At 41.9% G+C, this 23494-nt stretch overlaps 1 protein-coding gene across 3 annotated transcripts in view; it reads left to right on the forward strand.

The window, feature by feature from the left end:
• ACVR1 (activin A receptor type 1) overlaps window positions 1-23494 on the forward strand; it is a 131860-nt gene that overhangs the window by 75564 nt on the left and 32802 nt on the right. For all 3 annotated transcript variants that reach the window (XM_080671270.1, XM_080671269.1, XM_080671271.1), the window contains 2 exons: window positions 18301-18564; window positions 20731-20942. In XM_080671270.1, the coding sequence (XP_080527396.1) occupies window positions 18301-18564; window positions 20731-20942 (476 nt within the window). The remainder of the gene's footprint in view (window positions 1-18300; window positions 18565-20730; window positions 20943-23494) is intronic.

A 23494-nucleotide genomic window follows, 5' to 3' on the forward strand; every position in this document is an offset into this window, starting at 1 on the left:
TATGAATAAAGTTGCTATGAATATTGGTATGCAAATTTTTGTGTGGAATTAGTTTTCAGCTCCTTTAGGTAAACACCAAGGATTATGGTTGCTACATTGTATGGTAGAGTAGGTTTAGTTTTGTAAGAAATTACAACCTGTCTTCCAAAGTAGCAGTACCATTATGCCTCCCTACCAGCAATGAATGAGAGTTCTTGCTGCTCCACATCCGGCCACTATTTGGCATTGTCGGCGTTCTGGATTTTGGCCATTCTAATAGGTGTTGGTTTAATTTTCATTTCCCTGATGACATATGGTGTGGAGCATCTTTTCATGTGCTTATTTGTCATCTGTGTATCTTTTTTGATGATGTGTCTGTTGAGGTCTTTGGCTCATTTTTAAAGTCAGGTTGGTTGTTTTTTTATTTTTGAGTTTTTATATATTTTGGAAAACATTCCTTTATGAGATGTGCTTTTTGCATATATTTTCTCTCAGTCTTTTGCTTCTCTTCTCATTCTCTTGACATTGTCTTTCACAGAGCAAAGTTTTTAATTTTAATGAAATGTCTACCGTAATTATTTTTTTTCATGGATCGTGCCTCTAAAAAGCTATTGCCATGCTCAAGGTCATCTAGATTTTATCTTGTTACCCAATAATATTACATTATGTGAGATTACATAATGTGGCTTACATTAAATTTCTATTGGACATTGTGTTGTAAATAATTTGGGTGTCTATAGTGTAGGTTCTGGTGCTAAGCAATGCTGTTAAAAACATTCCACTAATATTGCAGTGATTTTAATTAGTGCCAAGAGGGTATGAAATAAAGATCCTCCATGGCAAGTTTAAAGGCATTAGAGGTTTTTATCCAGAGGAGAGGTTGGGTCCTAGGTTGAAGGGATTAATAAGAAGAAATGGGCTGGGAAGATTTGATGGGTTAACAGTAGTTCTCAGCTCAGTGATATGACCTTCCCAGGGACATTTGACAATGTTTGGAGACATAACAGCCAAGTTTCTAGAAATTTTCCTTCTCTTTTTAATTGCTAAACACTGATCACTACAACAAAAACTAAAGAATGTCGTGGAATGAAGTTCCTCCAAATTCTATGCCTTTAGTTCTGTGTGATATCAAGAAGTTCCTTTGGGTTTCATTTGATTTCATGGATGTGGCATGGTCAAAAGAAAAAGAATGTGGAAGAGAAATTAAGGTGGAAATGTAGTATGAATAGAGAAGAAGTGGAGAAGGAATGAGGAAAAGAGAAGGGGAAAGGGCATTTATGGATCAATATTATCAACCACACCATTGGTTGCTTTTAGCTCTTAAGTTGCCCAAAGAATCCAGCAAATGTCTTTTTTTTTTTTTTTTTAAATATATTTTATTGATTTTTTACAGAGAGGAAGAGAGGAAGGGAGAGGGATAGAGAGCCAGAAACATCAATGAGAGAGAAACATCGATCAGCTGCCTCCTGCACACACCCCCTACTGGGGATGTGCCGGCAACCAAGGTACATGCCCTTGACCGGAATCGAACCTGGGACCCTTCAGTCCACAGGCCGACGCTCTATCCACTGAGCCAAACCGGTTTTGGCCAGCAAATGTCTTTTTAATGCCACAGTAACAATCCTATATAAGAAAAGCCTAATATGCTAAGTGTTCGACCGTTCGTTTGACTGTTCGACCAGTCACTATGACGCTCACTGACCACCAGGGGCAGATGCTCCAACTGGTAGGTTAGCTTGCTGCTGGGGTCTGGCCGATGGGGTCTGAGTGAGACAGGCTGGATGTGCCCTGGAGACCTCCCATGGTCCCTCCCTGACCGGCCAATCTTTCCTGCGGTCCCTCCCTGGCCTCTAAAATATTTCTTCTAATTAATTTCCTTTCCATGTGCACAAATCCATGAACCAGGCCTCTAGTATATAATGAAACAAGTTAGTCTGGCTGAAATGGAAACAGATTACCACTAAGGTTTTGCCATTTAATCTATCACCATCTCTAGGATGTTTACAAGCAAGGGAAAGAACACACATTCTTTAGTTGCAGTAGCTTTTTATTTTATTTTTTTAAACAGAATATCCAGTGAGTGCTACAACCTAGAGGGCTCTAGTCATAATTGCAGTTGCCTTAGTCCTGTCTTCTCTCCATAACTCAACTTGTTAACTGTCAAACACATATTCTATGAAAAGACTCTTTGTTTTTATATATTTACTAGGAATTTTTTTAAAGCTACTGAGAACCCCTAATTGTAATACACACTAATATACTCAACATTAGTCATAAAGCAAATGTTAAGTACAAAATATTTAACCAAAAGAGGTAAATAATAGGGCAGATACAGAAAATCTTTATACAAGCCCCATTGTCTAGCGAAGAGCTTTAGACTACCAAGTTTAAAAGGAAGTAGAACTATGTTTGATATTTACAGAGCAGCTATGATGGACCTTATTAACTGTGCTTCATTGAAGCTGTTGGCATTCTTGGGGCAGAAGTAAGAAACTCATAGAGATTTTGTTCTAATATACTTTGTGTGGTAGTTACTCTTTGTTGCCCATTAAAACAACAACAACAAGCTTTTTCTCCTTTGTCTCCCAGTTACTCCCAAATATCTCTTAAATACTGTCTAGAAATAGTTTTATCTCTTCAAATAATAGGCCCCAAACAGTGATTTTGGTAGAGTTTGGCTAGTATGAGTGTACTTTAGAATATTGCTCACGTTCTATGCAATCCTAAATGCCCTGGGGCAAAAAAGACCAAATAAGTTTGAAAAATACTCTTTACTATAACTGCCCTTCTGATGATTAGAAGTAATATTTAGGGAGTGGCTAATATGTGTCAAATGTTGGGCTAACTTCTTTGTATGCATTATTTCCCATAATCCTCATGATGACCCTAATAAGGTAGGTTTTAGGGGATGTGCTTTTGAATTGGTTAAAACTCTTGCTTAAGGCTAAAGCCAATGAAAGGTCTGATATACTTTGAGGAATAGTGTGTAGGAGTTTCAACCATTATCAGTTTTCTTCAGAATTTTGCATTTTTCTGGTACCCTAAATTAGCTACACCCACATTCACATTATATCTGGTGCATGCTAGAATCCAGTGTAATCCAGTCTGCTGACAAGGTTGAGATGAAATCTTGTGATAGCAAATGGTGAGGCTGCTTCACCTGAGTTGTGTTTTTCCTCTTGTCTCTCATACCGGTATTCATTTTTCATGCTCATTATATATACAACTCTAGCTGCAGGAAGAGTTTTATTTGCTCTCACAGAGAAGAGCACTTGAGTCCTAATTACCCATATAGCCTTCCTTTCCCTTCCCATTAATAAGACTAATCATGCTCTAACACCACTATTATGCCGCCAGGGAGAAGTCCATCTTTGTTCCAGCACCTCCACATTTGGCTTTCCCTTTGTCCCTGTGAGCATTTGCAGGTGGTGACCATGACACAAGTGCTTCAAATGCAATATTGCTTCTTCAGAAATATTTCAGAGCTAAGATGACCCACATTTTATTAAATTTGTAAGCCATTGTTAGATTTTATTACACTAAAGGAGTCTGGACTTTGCAGAGTTTTGAGCAAGAGATTTTGGCCTAAATTTTCAGTGTTGACTTGAAAATTGGTTAATTTTTACAGATTTTAGTATTTCCAAAGCTATCACCACTCAGACTTTCCAGCCCAATTACCAGATGAGGGGAGGATGGGGATAACTTCAATGGACTTTTTGTTAGAGACCATAAAGGTACCCCTCTTTGCCACTGGTGGGGGAAGAATAGAATAAGCCTTTCTTTGAATTTCTCATTATTGGGGATTCTGAAAGTTCTTGAAGGGGTGAGTGAATGTAAGAAAAATGTGTCAGTATTAAATTTGTTGCTCTCATTTCTCATTACTATAATTTATTCCTTTTATTCAGAACAAAATCTTTTTCATTGACTCATCATCAAATGAGACTTTTTGGGGGAGATAATTGAGATATACTGAGCTATTTGCCACTCCTAGGACCTAAAATGTAAATATCTAATGAAGGTGTACTCTTTAAAGATACTTCTTTATTGTCACATTTTCTTATCTAATAAATGGTGGTGTATTATTTTATGCAAGGTGAGTTGTGACAAAGCTTCCTTTTAGCTTTCCTTCCTGGGGAATGTTTGTTTCTTCTGTGGGTAGTTAAACTAAAGCCACATCCAGTCTTCCCCGCCACCCCCCTCCCCCCAGATCCCCCTCCCCCCAGTGGATCTTAGAAAATGTTCATATTCAATGCAGATTTATATAAGAGGAAGTGGCAGTGGGGTGTGGGTAGGGCTCTAAAAATTTAATCAAGTCAAGTATTGAACAGAAGGGAAGACAAATCCAGGACCCTAGCTCATTAAATGATTTCTTTATAGTCAACAGTGAGTGGGCAGTGCAATAGCTTCCAAGATTTTCTTTTATAAAGTTTGGTCTCAAGAGCGAAAGGATGAATGCCGTTTTCTCTTTATGGAAAAGCTAGCACAGCAGGAGATTTGTAGTCATACATGCAACTGTGATATTGTGATTTATAATCATTCAGATGACCAGAATATATTTTGTCGTCATACTTAGACTGAAACCCCTTGGAATTTCCTAAGTGATGAGAGCAAGAATGGCATTTCTTGTTATGTTAATGAGGTAACTTTTGGATCCCACCCACCTAAGGGGTAGGAGCCAACCATGTGGTTAAACTATTGGAACTTTTGGTCTCACTCCCTGATTTCTGGGGAAGGAAGAGGGAAATTGAGGTTGAATCAGTTGCCAATGGTCAGTGACTTAGTCAATCATAATTATGTAATGCAGCCTCCATAAAATCTAAGAAGGACAGTTTGTCAGTCCCTTTTTGGAGACTTTCTGTGTTGGGGAACTAGATTGTTTCTGTGTGTCACCCTGGTGGGCCCTCAACTTCAGGCAGATAGAAGCTCCTTTGTTTGGGACCTTGCCCTGTGTATATTTTCATCTGGCCATTGACTCATATCTTTTAATATCCTTTTTAGTACATCAGTAATCTAGTGAGTATATGGGTTTTCCTGAGTTCTGTGAGCTATTCTAGCAAATTAATTGAACCCAAGGAGGGGGTGGTGGGAATCTCTGATTGAGACTGGCGTCTGAAGTGGAAAGTGGTCTTGTGGGACAGAACTCTTTACCTGTGGAATCTGATTCTGTCTCTCGATAGATAGTGCCAGGATTGAATTCTCAGATACTTCGCTGGTGTTTGAGAATTGCTTGTTGATATGAGGAAGCCTGGTCTTTCTCTCTCTCTCTCTCTCTCTCTCTCTCTCACACACACACACACACACACACACACATACAAATTGGGTCCAGGAACTTTTTAAGCAACTTTAGTTCTTAAAAAGAAATAAACAGCAAAAGAAATAAACAGCATGGAAAACAAAAGATATTGAAAATTAATTTCTAGCTTTCAAAACACTGCTAACTGTCCTCTGAAGCTTTCCTCTGCTGCCTGCATGACCGCAGGCGAGCTTCCACAGATAATGATTATGTGAAATAGTCATAATTACTCAGATCGCATGTCAGTTCCAAAATAGTGTGACACAGGGCAGGGTGGCTTTCAACCTCTTCACAGTGACTCACAGTAGGAAGCATTTTAGAGTTAGATCCAGTGCATCTACATTTAGAAACATCTTAGACTAGGACCCGCACACGCATGAAACAAAAATTTCATGAAACAGTAATCACTTGCTAAGTTTAAGGTCCTCTCCTATTACTTCTCTTTTTTGTTCTATTGCGTTTTATTTCATTTAAAAAGAAGGATGAAACCTTGTCTTGAACCACTAGATCGGATTTCACTACCCACAAATGGGGTACCCATAGTTTTAAAAAGATTACTCCAGTCTGCTCCTAAGAGCTCACTGCCCAGAAGTCCCCCGCCCCACAGGTGAAGGCTCTGACAGTTCACCTGTATATTTTCTGAGAAAGCTGGCCTAGGATCTTTTATTTTTCATAACTTCCTGTGGCCTGACAATCCTCTCTCTTGAAGCTGGGGATTTGACGGGAAGAGGGAAGTTTACCTTTGTGTTTTCTCAGCCTTGGTCATAACACCGCAGCAGCTGCTGCCTGTTCTAATCGGCTGAATCTGAGGTCTGCAGAGCGGTGTTTCACAGATCCATGGTAATGCTGCTTCTAATTCTTTGTTATGGGTTAGAGCAGAGCGTGGACTTTCCTCGGATCTGTGTATGTGGGGGATGTGGGAAGGAGAGAAGGAATAGGAGGAAGAACACGGAAGCCCTCTTGGGAATGGGGTGGTGAAATTCACCTTAAAAAAACCACATACACACAACACAACTCAGTAATTTTTATTCAAATGGTGATTTGGAGTATGAAATAGGCTCTTTTATTTATTTTTTTTGCTGCCATTGTTTTACTTCCTGAATTCTGGTACCTACACTAAGTCTGTTTGAATGAAAAAAAAAAAAATCCAATTTATTCAGGAAAGTTATAAATTAAAAAACAGGGGAAAATGCCCACAATCCAGTGTAGAAGTTGACTTCTTTGATGAAGAACGCCACAGATGCCATAGAGAGTTACACGGTCATGGCTTCTCTTTATTTTTCCTATCATGTCCTAGTTCATGTGCTTCATAATGTCAGATTTGCAGAGGATTAGGGTAAATTTTTGATAGTTAAATGGTGTTGTTGCTACTCAAAGAGTATCTTCTGAAGGGAGGGCTGTTGGTCATGCCTAAGGATCAGGCCCTTTTCAGGAGAGACAAAGTCAAACACATGAGCTATTGTCTTCTTTACTGTGTCTCTCTGTGTATGTGTTACTCCACCCCTCAGGGTCTGTTACCACTGTGGTCTGTGGAGACAGGAGCAGGGTAGTTGTGAGGAGCCCGGGGGAATACATGCCAAGGGAGCCCTAGAGTATGGCCGGGACTTTGTGGTGTCCATTGCTTTATTCCCAATATCTAAGACAGTGCCTGGCATGTAGCTGGTGTTCAATGAATATTTGACAAACAAATGAATAAATGATGTTGGCTATAATAATTATTATTGTAACATAAAAAAGATAGTATTATGAGACAGGATCTGATCTGGGCTGAGGAGATAAGAGAGCACATGCTTTCAAAGCATTTATTCTGAGTTTGGGGGAAGAGACTCAGTTAAAAGACAATCTTACATTATTTTTTAAAATTTTATTAAACTTATTGGGGTGACATAGGATTACTAATATATAGGCTTCAAGTATACAATTCTATAATACGTCATCTGTCTTTTGCACTGTGTGCCCACCACCCAAAGTCAAGTCTCTTTTCATCACCGTATATTTGACCACCTTTACCCTCTTCTATCATGTTTTTCAAGATTTTCAGGTAGATACCCAGAAGAGGCATTGCTGGGCCATATGGTAGCTCTCTTAGTTTTTTGAGGAAACTCTCTCTCTCTCTCTCTCTCTCTCTCTCTCTATATATATATATATATATATATATATATATAGAGAGAGAGAGAGAGAGAGAGAGAGAGAGAGAGGAAATATGCAAATTAGGCCGGGACACTGTAACAGGTCATGACCGGACAGGAGGAGGTTGTGCATGCACGTGAGGCCTGGAGCGGAGACAGAGACAGAGACAGAGACAGGGGGGCCGGCATGGAAGCAGCGCGGCTCCCTCCCGCCTCCTGCGGAATCGGCGCGGGTCCCTCCTGGCTCCCGTGGAAGCAGTGCGGCTCCCGGCGGAGTGCTGCAGTTCCTGCCGGCTCCAGCAGAAGCGGCGGACAGCCTACTGTGCATGATATCACGCATGGGCTACTAGTATTCCATAGTGATTGTATTAATTTCCATTCCCACCAACAGTGCATGAGGGTTCCTTTTTCTTCACAACCTCTCCAACACTTGTTATTTCTTAAGACAATTTGTTCTAATTGATAAATCAGCATGAGTACACTGGCAGGCACTGGTGATGTCAGCATAACTAGAAGTGGTTCCTGATGACAAGGAGTCACAGTCTTGTTGGATAAGGCAAAGGTCACAGGACGGCACAAGGAACATCGGCAGAAAGGGCCTCCATATCACAGTGGGCTGGGTTGGGGACACCAGCCCAGGGAGATGCGGTCTGGAAGGATGAACAGGCATGGGACTAGTGAAGGAATGACTGAGAAGGACTTGTTAGGCAGGGCAGGGATCGAGCCCAGAGAAGTGAGGCGATGTTGGATAGTGCCTGGGAAGTCCCACCGGCCCAGCCGCCTGGAGAAGGGATTCCGGTTAAAGATGAGGCCCTACTAGCTTGGCAGGGTCTTGTGCGTTGGGGCAGTGAGAGCTCTTGAAAGATTAAGTAGGGGCAGTTGGTGTGTTCTAGAAGAGTTGTGGGTGAAAGTGGATCACCGGGCATGACAAGATGAGAGGTAAAGGGATGAGAAAATGTGGTCCCCCTGCAGTGTTACGTCAGGGAAGCCCACACGCTGCATTTTCGAAGGCCTCCAATTCAATGATGGCAAACAACAAAAAGATGCAAAAAAACACACAAACCAAACCTTAGTTCAAAGAGTAGACCTTTGGTCCAGGCGGTTCACAAACAATAACAGTGGTGGCAAACAACGTTCATCTAGTAATAACTCCACGGCTACTTTTATTATGAAAGCAGATGTCTGAGCTGCTGACTTTTCTAGCAACTTTTGGGAGACATTTAAATCCCTCTCGCTGGCCCTTTGTTCCTGCGTTGCCATGGAGTGTCAATAAGCCCAGCTCGGAATAACCCAGGCAGTGAGACGGGTGTACAACTTGCTCACTGGCATGTTGGCTGGCCAGGTTACACTGTTTTCATTGCTCCTGTCTTGGGAGGAGCACCGGGCAGCTGGTTGCCCTGGCAGCTGTGAAAGGTGTATGTCTCTTGGCTGCCCAGAGTTTGAAATGCAACCAAAACTTGCCTGCCTACTGAGCATGTGCAGCCCCAGATTGATCTGATAGCAACTGAAAATAGCTCACTGAGCACCTGTCCCTTGTACACCAGCCCCTGGCCGACTGCCATTGAGGACAGTGTGGACTCACTTGGTGGATAGGTGAGGGGCTGGGTAGATTGTAATGGTGTTTAGGAAGATCTTGGGAACCTTGGCTCTGGCTTAAAAGGAAGAAAAAAGAAATCAGTAGGCTCTTCGGAGCTGTTCAACTTGACGCGTCTGTGGTTAGTGGGTGGCCACAGTGGCTGTGTATGTACAGTATGTGGTGAAGAATCCACACAGTTCTCTTTGTTCAGCCAAACTGTGGTCCAATAGACTGAGAGGTAGAGTTTTCTCTTGGAGGGAAAGGCTTTCCTACAAGCACTCCTGGATAGTAGCCATCCATGGTTTATGCTGCCTCCGCTTAGAAACTAATTGAGATAAACTAATTTCCTACTTGCTCTTTAATCCCCCATGATTGTCAGTTGATCACTTCTACAAGGTGTCTCTGAGCTAAATTATTCTTTCTCAGCAGTCCAAATTTGGGCTCAAAATAGAGTCGCAGTGTGTTGGGAGCTGTCTGTTCCCCTTTGGGACTCCTTCCATTTACTTCTGGGCTTTCATCTCTTCAGCGGGTTGCCATTGTTGGGCATGCTTGGCATGCCAGTGTGGATGGAAGCAGACTCTGGAAGGAAATACTTCTGAAATGACTGGTGGTATTAAAGCTACTATTTAAAAATGACCCTTCGTAAATACTTGGGTTATCTTTAGGCCGTCAGTGCTCTGCAGCTCCAGGAGCCAAAGAGAATCTGCGGAAACGCTGGCCTGTGGCTCTCGCCGTGGTTTGTGTTTAGATATTCTTGCTCTCCCACCAGTGGCCTCGTGACACATCTCGGCTTTAGCTACCTTTCTTCTGCCCAGGCCCACGATGATTGTGGAAGCTGGGAATGGTGTGCTCTGCCACAGAAAGTGCGGGGGAGGGAGTGTGTGTTTGAAAAGCCAGTTCTGGTTCACAGAACCACAAAGAAATGTTTCGGTTTCTACCTTCAGGGTTGACACCTGGAGCCTTTCTGTGGGCTCAGGGAGAATGACCCAAATTCCACCCGCTCATGGTGACTGTTGGATCTTAAGTTTATGGCTAATAAGCCTTCTTAAGGGTCTTAAATTTAGGAGTTAACAAATTCTTGTGAATCCTATTAGTTAGACCGATAGGGGAGAGAAGATATACAATGCAAAGGTCAAGTGATAAAGACTGGAATGCTGATGCACAGGGCTTATATTCATAGGATGGAAGGCATGGGGTTCCTTTCTTCATTAACCTTTCATGGAGTTCTGCTAGGGCCCTGGGACATGAATTGGGAAATCGGGGGATAGGGAAATAGCACTATGAGAGATGCTTGGGCTCTGCCCAGTTTCTCACCCTTGAGTATCTTACTCTCTGTGGCCTCATCTGGGCAGGAAAGAAAATAGTCTAGAAATTACTTTGTTCCTTCTGTGCTTTTCTCTGGAGTCAGGTAGGATAGGGAGCCAGGGAGGAGGAATTTCAGGAATTTCACAGTTTTCACCTTTAGCTTTTGGGTTCCACAATGCCTGGAGGCTGGTTCTGTAAGACAGTTGTTCAACAAATTGGCGCAGTGCCCATCTTTTGAAGGGTTTATCTCTGTGGTTTGAAAGCTTCCGGAAAGGGTGTGGCAGTGTGGTGGCGGCTTGCCGATGCTAAGCAGAGCAAAGACTGGCTACCTTGGAGGCCTGTTTCCTGAGTCCCCGAGAAAAAGGTCTAGAGGAGGGCACCAGAGGGGAAATAGAGGTGGGCGCTGGGTGCTGAAGCCGCCCCCGAGTTCCTTCTGTCCTTTCCCATCTAGCCCTTGTTTAAGGCTTCCTTTAAAACCAAAACTTTCCATATAGACCCTGGGTAGGCAGTCTTCTCTTGAGCAGGAACAACTAAAGGGTCAGGAACACCTCTCCACACTGTGAACAGACCTAGCCAGGAGCATTCTGTAGATGGTACCATATCCCTGGCTCTCTCCTAAACCTGAACAGGGAATGACTTTATGAAATGTGTATAATCCACCAGGACATTTCCCCTCCTCCTTCAGACTGCGGTACAATTACTTTCCGTGACTGGAGCGTCCCTCAGACACGGGCATTGTCAGTATGCGGGATGGGGTGGGGGTATGTTCTCTCCACAAGAATCCCTCAGTAGGTCATTTCCATTAGGCCTTGTAATTGTTTGCTTTTCTGAAGCAGATTCAAGAAATTTGAAAACACAAATGAAGAAAGGGGTCATTCTTTTCCTCATGTTCATAGCCCTTCAGGAGTTGCTTCACAGACACGGCATCTGGGTTAAAGGCAAGTCTTTGATCCATTCAGGGGATCATAAAAAACATGGAAAAGACAGACTGATATTGTCTTAGGTCAGTACCCCATAATGTTAGTCACTTAAACACAGACTGCGTTTTTGGCTTTGAAATGGAAGGTGTGGCTGCTGCAATAAGCTTCATTTACAGGGATTATTTCACAGACAGGGAGTCAGCCAGACACAAAATAAACAGATGGCACTTTTTCCCTCTCTCAGCTCTAGCAGTTCAAGTGCAGTATGACTTCGGAATCCTTATCACCTTCAGCAAAGCAAGAGGGGGAAAATGATGTAATTCGCTCTTCCCCACTGCCTGCTGAGCACGCCGTTCTTTTCCCAATAGGAGAGAAACGGCAGCAAAGACCAGGGGCATGGTTTTCACTGCCAAGCAGCGAGCCCTGGATGACCCCTCTCAGCCGACTAGAGTCAGGCACTTACTGTTTTTGATCGTAGAAGCTAAAAGTCCTCAAATCAACCATCCAAGGGAGGACCACTTGTAAGAGCCCTGCTGTTCTATAATGTATTAATTTCCCGTTTCAGGAACTCTTATGTTTTACCTCTTTCTTCTAGCAAACAAACAAGCAAACAAAAAACCCAGCACACCCCAAGAAGGATGGATTTTCCACATTTGTGAGCCCGGGAAGGTGAGCAGATGTGAGGCCGTGGCAAGCTGCTCTCGGAGGGAGTGGTTTGCACAGACATGCTGGCTAGGTGACTAAGCCTTGCCTTAAGATCTCTGCTGACATTTAAAGACTTTATGGGCTCAGCCGGCTCTGAAAACCAGCATCATGTCTCTTCCCACCTCTGAATCCTTTCTGTGAAGAGAAAATTCATTCTGAAGCAAATAGTCCTCAGGCTGGTGGTACTCCTGCCAAGTACTGAGGCGGTTGAGGGGTATGTAATGGTGAGCACAGGAGGCTCGGTTCCTACCCTCATGGTGCTCACAGTCTAGAGGAAAGACTTGGACATTGAACAGGTGTACACACATGTTTGTGAGTGTGGACAGGTGGTTCCTACTTTAAATTTGGCTGTGTGAGCAAAGGCTCTTTGAGGAAATGACGTGTAAGGAAGACCTGAGGGGAGCTTAAGAACTAACTAGGGGGTTGGGGGGGTTGGCAGGGAGGGAACTAAGCATTCCAGGTGGAGGGAATTCCATACCTAAAGGACCAGAGACCCTGAGGCAGGAAAAGGCCTTCTAAGAACGGAAGAGATCTAGGGGAAGGCTGAAGAGGCAGAGATCAGGTCCACCAGGACTTTTGTAGGCCAGATGAATGATTGTGTCAATTTTGAGAGTAGTGGAAGCCAGAGAGCATCAGGGTTGTACACCTGAATAAGGGTGGCATTGGCTGAGTTAGGGAACCTTGAGGAAGAACACATCTGGAGTAGAGGCATCATGAGTTCAAAACGTTGGAAATCCTAAAACGATTATTTTGTTGTTATTTGAATATAATGAGATCTCATTCAAATTTATCTCTTCTCTCTCTTAACTCCTAGAACGCATTTTCTCCTTGGCTTTCCAACTTCACCAAGTATCAATTTCTCTGATCAAAAAAAAAAAAAAAAAAAAAAGAAAGAAAGAAAAAAAGTGATTTATGATGAGTATTTTATCATCAGAGCATTTGGGCACTTGGTGTATTTCAGCCCTGAGCACATCGCCTGCCTGCCCGCTGCCAGACCGTCAGATGCCCTTCACGAGGCGTTCCGGACGGACCTCTGTGTTTTTGTCGTATGAGCTGGCTTGCTGGCAGTGCTACCTGGCATTGCAAAATCCTTCCTTAAGCCTTTGTTTAATGCCAGAGACCTCAAATGCTTTCAGATTCTGGAGAGGTGCCAAACTGTACTCTCGGATTAGGAGACCATGGAAGGATTCCCATATCTATAAGCCCTAATATAAGCCGTCATTTCGAATGAATGAATCATTGATACTTTTGGAAGGAGTCCAGAGATGTGTGGCGTTCCTTTTTTAGCCTATAAAGTTCTGAGCTATTGGACTTTCATAACCACCCTCTAATAACCATGTGTGTGGGGTGTTTTTTGTGTGTGTGTTACTTTGAGGTGAGCCCATAAGAAATTCAGGCTGTTCCTGGGATCACAGTTAGAGGCTGGTTTCCTTGTAGCATTTCCTCATTTGTTTGTTGTGTCAAAGACGTTAGTAGGAAATGTGGGGTTTTGTGCACCATTTAGAATGATGATCAGTTTAAAAGCCTTAAAGCATTAGGGAGAGCATGACTAGACAGGTGCGAGGGAGAGAGGGAGCACATTGGGGAGAAGAAGTCCAAGTTCGTCCTGTTGTGCCTGGATTGCTCAAGTCCCACTTAAAACGCACAGGTGAATGCTTTTACTATGAGGTACAAGATTATCCCAAACTGTGGACAAGTTTGAAAAGTCCATGGCCCTCTTTGCTCTGCCTCTTCCTCTGCCAGGCTAGGATTAGGCCATGAGACTAGGTGTGCCCAGATGGCGAGGTATTACCCAGAGCAAAACAGATCTTTTCAAAGATTTGGCTGTGGTGAACCCCTGAATCCCGAGCCTGCGCCTCTGGTTGGGGAGCCAGCCCTGGATCCTCCCAAGGGGCATTGAACTCTGCTGCTCCCAGCCAGACGCAGGCGAGTGTGCTCACTGGGCCTTGCTCGGAGATACAAAGGGCGCGCGGTGCCAGCCATAACACTGAGTAATGCTGGGAGGTGCCTTCTAGAACAGACAGTGTGGGCGAGCTCCTCAGAGAGGGAATACCTCTGGCTTGACTTTTAAATGACTAAATTACTGAAATGATTGTCAGTTAGGTGGAGTAGACTTGCCTTCTGCCAGGACACTTCCTGGTTATTTGCATAGGCAAGTGTGAAATACTTCCTATCAGATGTGGCGCCTCCTGTCTGTATGGTGAGAAGGCGATTATCCTTGCTGTGCACCGTATTCATATCACAGTCTGTGAGGTGAGAGGTCTGCAGACACTTACCTTTGGCCCTAAGAGGGGTTTTGCGATAATTCTCGTACCCTTACTCCCCTCCCACCACAATCCCGCCCCAAGTAAAATATCACAGGCCCACACATGTTATGGTTATTCCCAAAATTTGACAGGACTTTATAAAACAGTGAGTCATGGGCATTCTGGGGCCAGCTGTGTTCCTTAGAATTGTGAATATTAAGATCTGAAAATGCTGCTACCTTGCTTTTAACTTTGTTGAATTAGTAATCCTAGCTTGGAAAATCCTTTTGGCATCTCTTTGACTATTCCACTTTGCCGGATCAAGTTGCCAAAGTGGCATTTAACCAACGTGTATGCGTGTGTGCAGGCGTGCACATGTAGTCATTTTTCTGTTCCTAGGAATGAATCTAGGGTCTTTATATTTGTCTGTATATGAAAAATAGGTACATGAAGGGCTCTGCTCATTAGTTATGTGGGAATGTACAAATTCAGAGGGTGAAATGTGGATGAGAAACAAAATAGGATGAAGTTGGTGAAAGTTTTATATTTCCCCATGAGCTAACTGCTGGACTGAGCTCATGGCACCTTTCCCTTTTTTTCTTCCCCCCCCCCTTTTTTTTTTACTTGATTGTGAAGGGGAGGATATGAAAACTGTTTTTTTGACATCTTACTGAAAAGAATCACTAAAGAAGTAGTTAACCCTATTCATCTATACTCAATCACCATAGGAATATAAAGATTCATGGAGACTGAGAAATGAATGAACCCCTTTGACTTAGTTTATGACCCCATAGTGAGTACAGTGGGTTGAATTTCACTAAAGACCATATTTACTTGAGGCTGTTCAATTCTGGCAAAATTCTTTAGGTTACAGTCCAAACCTCTGACAGTCCCCACGTCCTGTTAGAAACTACCGACCTTGGAAAGGTCTTGCATCTGTGGATGCAGAGTTCAGTTTGGGCTGGAACTTTAAAAGTAGACTTCACTCTGAGAGCACATTAGAAAAAGTATTATTATTGCGTTTTTTAAAAAAGTTTGACAGTTTTTACTAGGACCACAAAGTGTCATTAATAACTTGGTCCTCTGGACCATCCGTTTCCATAGGATCAATGATCAGTGAGCCCTAAGTTGTCTAGAGTTACAGCTGTCCCTGGTACCCTCTGGAGATTGGTTCCAGACCCCACACCCCCAAATCTGTGGATGCCCAAGTCTTTTATATAAAATGGCATAGTATTTGCATACAACCTATGCGCATCCTCCTATACACTTTAAGTCTTCTCTCGATTCCAATACCTAATCCACTGTAAATGCTATGTAAATAGTTATATTGTTTAGGGAATAACGACAAGAAAAAAAGTCTGTACGATCATTGTAGGCTTAACTACATAGTATAGACACATCAGCAACAACATAACTTTTTCCCCCCCAAATATTTCTCTCCGAGGTTAATTGAATCTGTGCATGTGGAAACCGTGGGTATGGAGGGCCAATGGTATTTGTTTATAGTTGTTCCTAGTGCACCGTAGGTACAGCAAGTTAAGTAATTTGTATTCTTTAATCCATTATCAGTCTATGAACAGCTAATCAATCTCCTATTTTATTTTACCTCTTCATCCCAACTCTAACCCCTCAAGCCCAACTTACTGTCAACAGACACAACCTCTTTAATGTGTTAGGTATGTATTTTTGGATATATGTAGTCTTTAAAAAACATTTAGGGTTTTAAAATAGATGCTTATGTTTGAATTTACAGAAATTGCGTTATTGCACCGTTTTTAAATATAGTCTTTCTAATTCCCTGCTGTAGATTACAAACAAATCAATATGACATACTAACACCCTCCTCCCTTCTGCCCATCCGCTTCCCTCCAAAGAATCATCACCTGTCGGGCAACATAGTTGGCAGCTCTCAACTAGCTTTGTGCCATTCGAGAGTGGCAAGCATGTCTAGACTCCCTAGAAATATTATCTTTCAACTTGCTTTTGGCAAGTGTAAACTTTTTGCTGGATTATGTCAACAGATATATATGTTTCTCATCCTCATCGAAATAAATTGGTGCTGGAATTTCTCTTGGATTTCTCTAGGCAGGGAAAATAAAGACCATCTCCTGGCTCATTAAAGTTTTTGCTCATTAAAAATGTCTGAGGGCTTTTGAGTCTCGGGGGTGAGTTGGTGACATACATATACTGTCAGCGGCTATTTTGGATTTTCTGCTTCCAGGCATGTCTTTGCTCTTGGATAAGCCCCTTGTGGTTTTCAAAAGAACTAGCAAGTCAATTATAAATAGAAGGCCTTGTGTCTGTGTCTGCATGCACTTACTCTGTGGGACGAGGCACCCACATTTCAGTGGGCAGTGAACTATTTTCACTTTGAAGAGGGAAGAAGAAAGATTAAGAATGCCATTTTTTCCCCTTTTTGAGATAACCCACATCTCTACGCACACCCACGCAAATCTGTGTAAATGAACTTGACATTTTCAAAGACCTTACCTAAAAGCACAGCCACCCGACCGGTTATTTTAAGAAAGAAGCAGTTATCTCACAGACCTGTGGCAGAGGGTTCAGGATGAGAAGGCGGACTGGACTCTCTGTGCCTTCGACTATCCCAGGGAGCTTGGAAAGCTGAATGTCTTTATATGAACAGTGCTAGGGTGAACGTGGCCACAGCTAAGTAATCAGTGGCTTCTAGGACGTGGCTGTTTATATTATATTTTCACTTTCCTTCCCTGCTAGTAACTAGTGGAAACTGTTGTGACCAGCATGTCTGAACTAATCATTCTAACAAGAGGGCCCGGGGGAGAAAGAGCATATGAAAAATGAAATTGCAAACGAGGGTTTCAGAAAGAGACAGGAGTCTGCTTGGGTCTGCTTCCCTGATGATACATTTCTGCCTCTTTCCATTGCGTCTTAGACCCACCAGGTGCGGGCTGTGCCTTGGATCCCATCTGTGACCTTATTGTTCAAACATTGTTCTGTTCCCTTTGTCTTCTTGTGCCCTCATCCTCAATAACTGGTGCCAAACTTTTTTTCTGCCACTTGAAAATATGTAAGCGACTATGAATTTCCATTGTAATTAATGTAAAATCTTCAGTGTTATTACTGTTAAAAAATTAGTCTAGGCATCTAGTTTAAAGTATTGATAATAAGGGTTTGTAATTTTAGACTTGTAAACTCTTACCTTGTGATATATTACTGAAGCAGACCGGTAACAGCAGGAACGTGACCATTTCTTATATTACTGGTTCATGAAGATTTGTGTGGAGCTAGCAGGAATGGGCATTAACAGCTGCCATATATAGGTTGTCCCTAAAAAATGTATACACACTTAACAGCTAATAGCTCAATTTTGAAAATGAAATGTATTTTTTTAAAGCTTTATTGTTTAAAGTATTACATATCTCCCCTTTTTCCTCCCACCCTAGGCCTTCACCACCCTATTTTCTGTGTCCATGGGTTATGCATATATGCATACAAGTTCATTGGTTGATCTCTTCCCACCCACCCTCCCCTGCCTTCCCTCTGAGGTTCACAAGTTTGTTCCATGCTTCCATGTCTCTGGGTCTATTTTGTTCATCAGGTTATTTTGTTCACTAGATTCCATGTATGAGTGAGATCATGTGATACTTGTCTTTCTCTGACCGGCTTACCTTGCCTAGCATAATATTCTCCAGGTTCAAAACGAAATGTATTTTAATAAACACTGCCTTTATAATTATTCAAAATGTGTATTCATTTTTTGGGACACACTATATTTAGGAACCATCCTTTTTCTTACACAAAATAAAAGAGATGAGCATTATGTTCTGGTGAAACATTTTATTTTGATGCAGTGATTAGGAGATGAGAGCCCATTGGGCTGAAGATAACACGTAAACCACAGTGGGAGAAATTCATTTTCTGGAGCCTGTGGACAAATGATAACCAGTCTTTGGCCTAGTAGAATCTAAAAGAGTACACAGCTTATATAAATGAGTTTATATACTGAGAAGTGATTATTATTTAGTAGTTGGTCAGGTGAGAGATACAAGACCACAGAATGTGGACAATGGTCTTGAAGAAACTATCTTATTTCTCCCCCCCACCCCACCCCCGCTTGAGTGTATAATCCATTCAGTGACTCCCCCTCTTCCTCTCTATCCTTTTGTAGATGAGAAGCCCAAGGTGAACCCCAAACTGTACATGTGTGTGTGTGAAGGCCTCTCCTGTGGGAACGAGGACCACTGTGAAGGCCAGCAGTGCTTCTCCTCACTGAGCATAAACGATGGCTTCCATGTCTACCAGAAAGGCTGCTTCCAGGTCTACGAGCAGGGGAAGATGACCTGTAAGACCCCGCCGTCGCCCGGCCAGGCCGTGGAGTGCTGCCAAGGGGACTGGTGCAACAGGAACATCACGGCCCAGCTGCCCCCTAAAGGTTCTCACGCACTTGTCTTTTTCTAGATCAAGGATTTTTTTGGTGGTGGTGTGCTGGTTCTCTGTGGGTTAAAGATGGGGGTGGCTCCAAGGCTTTCCTCCAACTCTTTGAACCAGAGGCAGTGGGTGACAGGGAAGATGGTTCTAGGTGAAGAAGAGAAAGGCACAACCTGTAGAATCTAAAAGGAGGATGGACATTTTTGGGGAAAGTCAGTAAGACGATGTCCACCTCCAGGACATCTTGGCTGGTCAGGTCTCTCTCAGCAGTCACACGCAGGTGAACAACAGTTCCTGATACCTTTCCAGTTAATGAGCCAGGATGCCATTCAACATTTCTGAAAACATTCCGCTTAGTCAAGAGTTGAGTGTGTAGGGAGGAAAATGAAACCTAAGACTTAGGTGCCTGAGTGGAAAACCTCTTCTTTATAAGGAAGGAGACAAAGAAAGACTCACTCAATGCTCACGTCCTATTCCCAGTGATCCATCACTGAAACATGAAGCTGTGTGAGACTTCCCACGAACCTTGGAGTTGATGTGGAATCTTCTCTGTGTTATATTCGATGTGGATTCCATAACCAATGGAAATCAGTCCTCCTCTGAAGTTGTTTCCTTATAAAATGAGCCTGAAATTGCTATCTCAGAGTTCCTACAAATATTAATGTACCTTAGTCTGTGTAGATTCACTCTAAGGCAAATTTACTTTTAATAATATTGTACATTTTTAATAGCCATGGTTATTTAATTTTGCTCTCACAAAAGAAGAATCAACCCAAAAAATGGAGTAGGAGAAGCTAGTGGGAGCATCCATTGCCGGAAATGTCAGCCAGCAAGGGAGAAGACAGAAAAATGAAAAAGACTGATGCACGATCACATTACAGTAATTGTTGAAATTATGGTGATGACCTTCAGGCATACAGAAAAGATTAAATTCTGATAAGCAAATAGGTTGAATAATAAAAGACAGTTTTTAAAAGAGAGATTAGGTATTTAAATGGTTACAGCTAAAAAGCTACGTGATGGAATACAGCTGTACTCTTAAACTTTGTGAGTTTGCTTGTTATTAATAGAGTGGGGAGACATGAAGAAATGTCTGCATTCACACAAAAATTGTATCTCTAGTTTGAAAAGTTCCTAGCCTCTGAGTTGTAATAGAAAAGTTATTTTCTTTACTTAAGGAATTTCTAATTTAATTAGAGAGGTGTAATATTTATAATTTAATGTTGTATGTAATTAGTTTTACACTTTATAGTACAAGTGATACGTGCCATGGGGTATTTTGCCAAGTGGTTGATTAAATTAGTTGGATTCGGAAAGTTAAAGAAATGTATAAAGGAAACTAGGCTTGAGATCGGATCACTGAAGGGGCCAGGAACATGGAAAATAGTAAGTCATATATGTTGGGAAGAACGGGGCTTGGTGACAATGTCATGAAGGGATCTGAAATTCACAGAGAATTATTGTTTTGGGATCTTTTAATTATGGACCTTCACTGTCCAAATAAGAAAATTTGATTGAACTCACTAGGCAGGTAGAAAGTCTTTGAGAATATTTGCTTTAGTGGTGTGTGAGTGTTGAGTGAGTGCATGAGCATTTGGATGGATAATGTGAGAAAGAATGCCTGAAGAGTCAGTGAATGAATGTTTTGAATGAGTGAATGAATGTTGAAGACATTGAGTAAAAGAACAGATGAAGGAATAGGTTCCTAGGCGAAATCATGATATAAAAAGGTTAATGAGAATTCAGCAACAAACATCTAGGATACGTTGGAGAGATTGGGCAATTTGGTCTTAACTCAGCACTGTCTAGGGATAGTAGAGCATAATGTCTGTCTGCAAGGGGCTGATGATAAAATATCCGTACAGATCAAACCCAAGTTAATAAGAGTAGCACCAGAGATTTGTGTAGTACTCTATATTTTAAAAGCACTCTCATATACATGCGTTAATACAGTTGATTCTCAATGGAATTTTTCTAGTTGTGTCTAAATGAACACTAGTTAAAATGACTGGGCCATTGGCCAGGTGTTAGGAAGTATGCTAGTTTTAACACTTTGTGACTTGTGAGACTTTGTGGTCAGGATCTGGAGCTACCTGTTAGGGTATTGGTTATCAATATTAAATAATAAGTCAACAGTGATCCTTACAACCGTTTTCGCCCCCATTTCCAGAGAAATCCTTTTCTGGAACACAGAATTTTCACTTGGAGGTCGGCCTCATCATTCTGTCCGTAGTGTTCGCAGTATGCCTTCTAGCTTGCCTACTGGGAGTGGCTCTCCGAAAATTTAAAAGGCGTAACCAAGAACGCCTCAATCCCAGAGATGTGGAGTACGGCACCATCGAAGGGCTCATCACCACCAATGTTGGAGACAGCACTTTAGCAGTGAGTTGTGACCCTAGCATCCCAACCATAATGAAGATGGCTGAGGATGCCTTCTTATTTTGAGCATGAAAGCTAACCAGTAACTGGTGACTGGACAGTGTGCACACACAGCACTGGCCATGCACATCCTAAGCAAGCATACACTGGCACCTGTCTGGTCTCCCCTATTTGAGAACATCCATTTTAGACAGTGTTTATATTAAATGAGAGATGGAATTCACTTTAGCAGATTTTTGGGGAGTAAGGGAAAAGGGCCATGTTGGCGGTGGGGGTGAGAGGGGAACCTTGGAATTTATGGTACTCAGTTACTTTTTTCTTTTAGCAATAAAAGTGCTTTTATAAAAAGCACCTTTTGCTTAGTATTAAAAATCACTTTTCCTTCTAGATTATTTTAACACCCTGTAATTTAAGACTTTAAAATTTGACATTCAAAAACGAAGCTATTAAATTTTTCACGCTCCTGTGCTGCCCCCTTGTGGAGTGCAGTCATGTGGCTAAACCAGTGATGTCCAGGAGAAATATGTGCAGCACATATGTAATTTTGAATTTTCTAGTAGCTACCTTAAAAAAGTAAAAACAAAACAAAACCCCAGATGATATTAATTTCAACAGTATATCTAACCTAATATATATAGTTATCATTTCAACATATAATGATAAAGAATAACTAATAAGATATTTTACTCCTTTTTTAAACTAAGATTTCAAAATCTGGTATGTATTTTACACATACAGCCTACAGTAGTTCAGACTAGCACAGTTCACTTGCTCAGTGTCAGCATGTGGCTAGCAGCTACCTTAATGAACAGCACAGGGTTAGAAACTATTGTATTTATATGCTTTAAAAGTACTCTTGTGTATTTTTAAATGAGGAAATCACAGTAAAAAGTGACTGTCTTCCTTTTTTTTTTACAATTTAAATTTGTTTTTCAAGGGAGAAAAACAAATATTTTTATTTATTTCAGAGAGGAAGGGAGAGGGTAAGAGAGATAGAAACATCAATGATGAGAGAGAATTATTGATCCACACCCCCCACTGGGGATCGAGCCCACAACCTGGGCATATGGCCTGATGGGGAATCGAACCATGACCTCCTGGTTCATATATCGACGCTCATCCTCTGAGCCATGCCAGCTGTGCTTAAGTGTTAATTTTAAAGAAACTTTAAAAAGTGGAAAAGGGAATTATTTGCTGTAAATGGGTTATCGTAAAGTGCAAAAGAGAAAAGTGTTAATGTTCTAAAAGGATACTATGCTAAGTCTGGTGCCTACTCTGAAAAAGGCATCAGGCTAGTGAGTGTTAGAGAGGTGTTAAAAACATACCCGTACCAAATCAAGATTCCTTTTCATAATCTGATGAATTGAAAGACAATCAAGGTAATCATTTTGTAATGGGAATCAATGTTATTTAATGCCACAATCATGTGTCACTTAAGATCATCTTGTGTTAAATCTTCTAGACCAGTGGTTGGCAAACTGCGGCTCACGAGCCACATGCGGCTCTTTGACCCCTTGAATGTGGCTCTTCCACAAAATACCACGGCCTGGGCGAGTCTATTTTGAAGAAGTGGCGTTAGAAGAAGTTTAAGTTTAAAAAATTTGGCTCTTGCCCTGACTGGTTTGGCTCAGTGGATAGAGCGACAGCCTGCGGACTGAAAGGTCCCGGGTTCGATTCCCGTCAAGGGCATGTACCTTGGTTGCGAGCACATCCCCAGTGGGTGGTGTGCAGGAGGCAGCTGATCGATGTTTCTCTCTCATCGATGTTTCTAACTCTCTATCCCTCTTCCTTTTTCTCTGAAAAAATCAATAAAATATATTTAAAAAAAATTTGGCTCTCAAAAGAAATTTCAATCGTTGTACTGTTGATATTTGGCTCTGTTGACTAATGAGTTTGCTGACCACTCTTCTAGACAACATGCTTAAAAGTGTCTGACATTTCTGTAGTTAAGCCTGACATGCAACTTCCTTTTTATTGGAGAAGACTTGCCCTTGACATTCTTTGCAGCTCGGGTCCTACACCTGGACCATTTTTGGTGAGCTGTTAAAAACATTGGTTGATAGCAGATCCAGGCTGGGAAATGTCCCATCCTGCTGCCTTCCCCATTACTGGGCCACCCGTCAAATGTACTTTTTGGTATGAAAAAGGGGGAAGAACCCTTGTTGAGCTTCCTTTCACTTAACTATTTAAATTGTAATACAGCAAAACTGGGAAAAGAGGAGAGAGGACATTTTATTTCAAAAAGTAGAGGATTACAGTTTTTTGTTAGAAAAGTACTTAGAGGTTACTTTCACATTTTGAGGGAAATTAAATAAATTTATTGAATTAGCAGCAAGAACATACAAGGCTGCCAAGGCTGGTGTGGCTTAATTGATTGGGCATTGTCCCATGTACCAAAAGGTTGCTGGTTCGATTCCCAGTCAGGCCACTTGCCTGGGTTACTGGCTTGATCTCTAGTAGGGAGTATGTGGAAGCTGATCCATATTTCGCTCTCACATTGATGTTTCTCTCTCTCTCTCCTTCTCCATTTTTCTGTCTCTTAAAACCAATAAAAC

This window comes from Plecotus auritus, assembly GCF_963455305.1.
Source record: "Plecotus auritus genome assembly, chromosome: 5".
In the NCBI taxonomy this organism is placed as follows: domain Eukaryota; kingdom Metazoa; phylum Chordata; class Mammalia; order Chiroptera; family Vespertilionidae; genus Plecotus; species Plecotus auritus.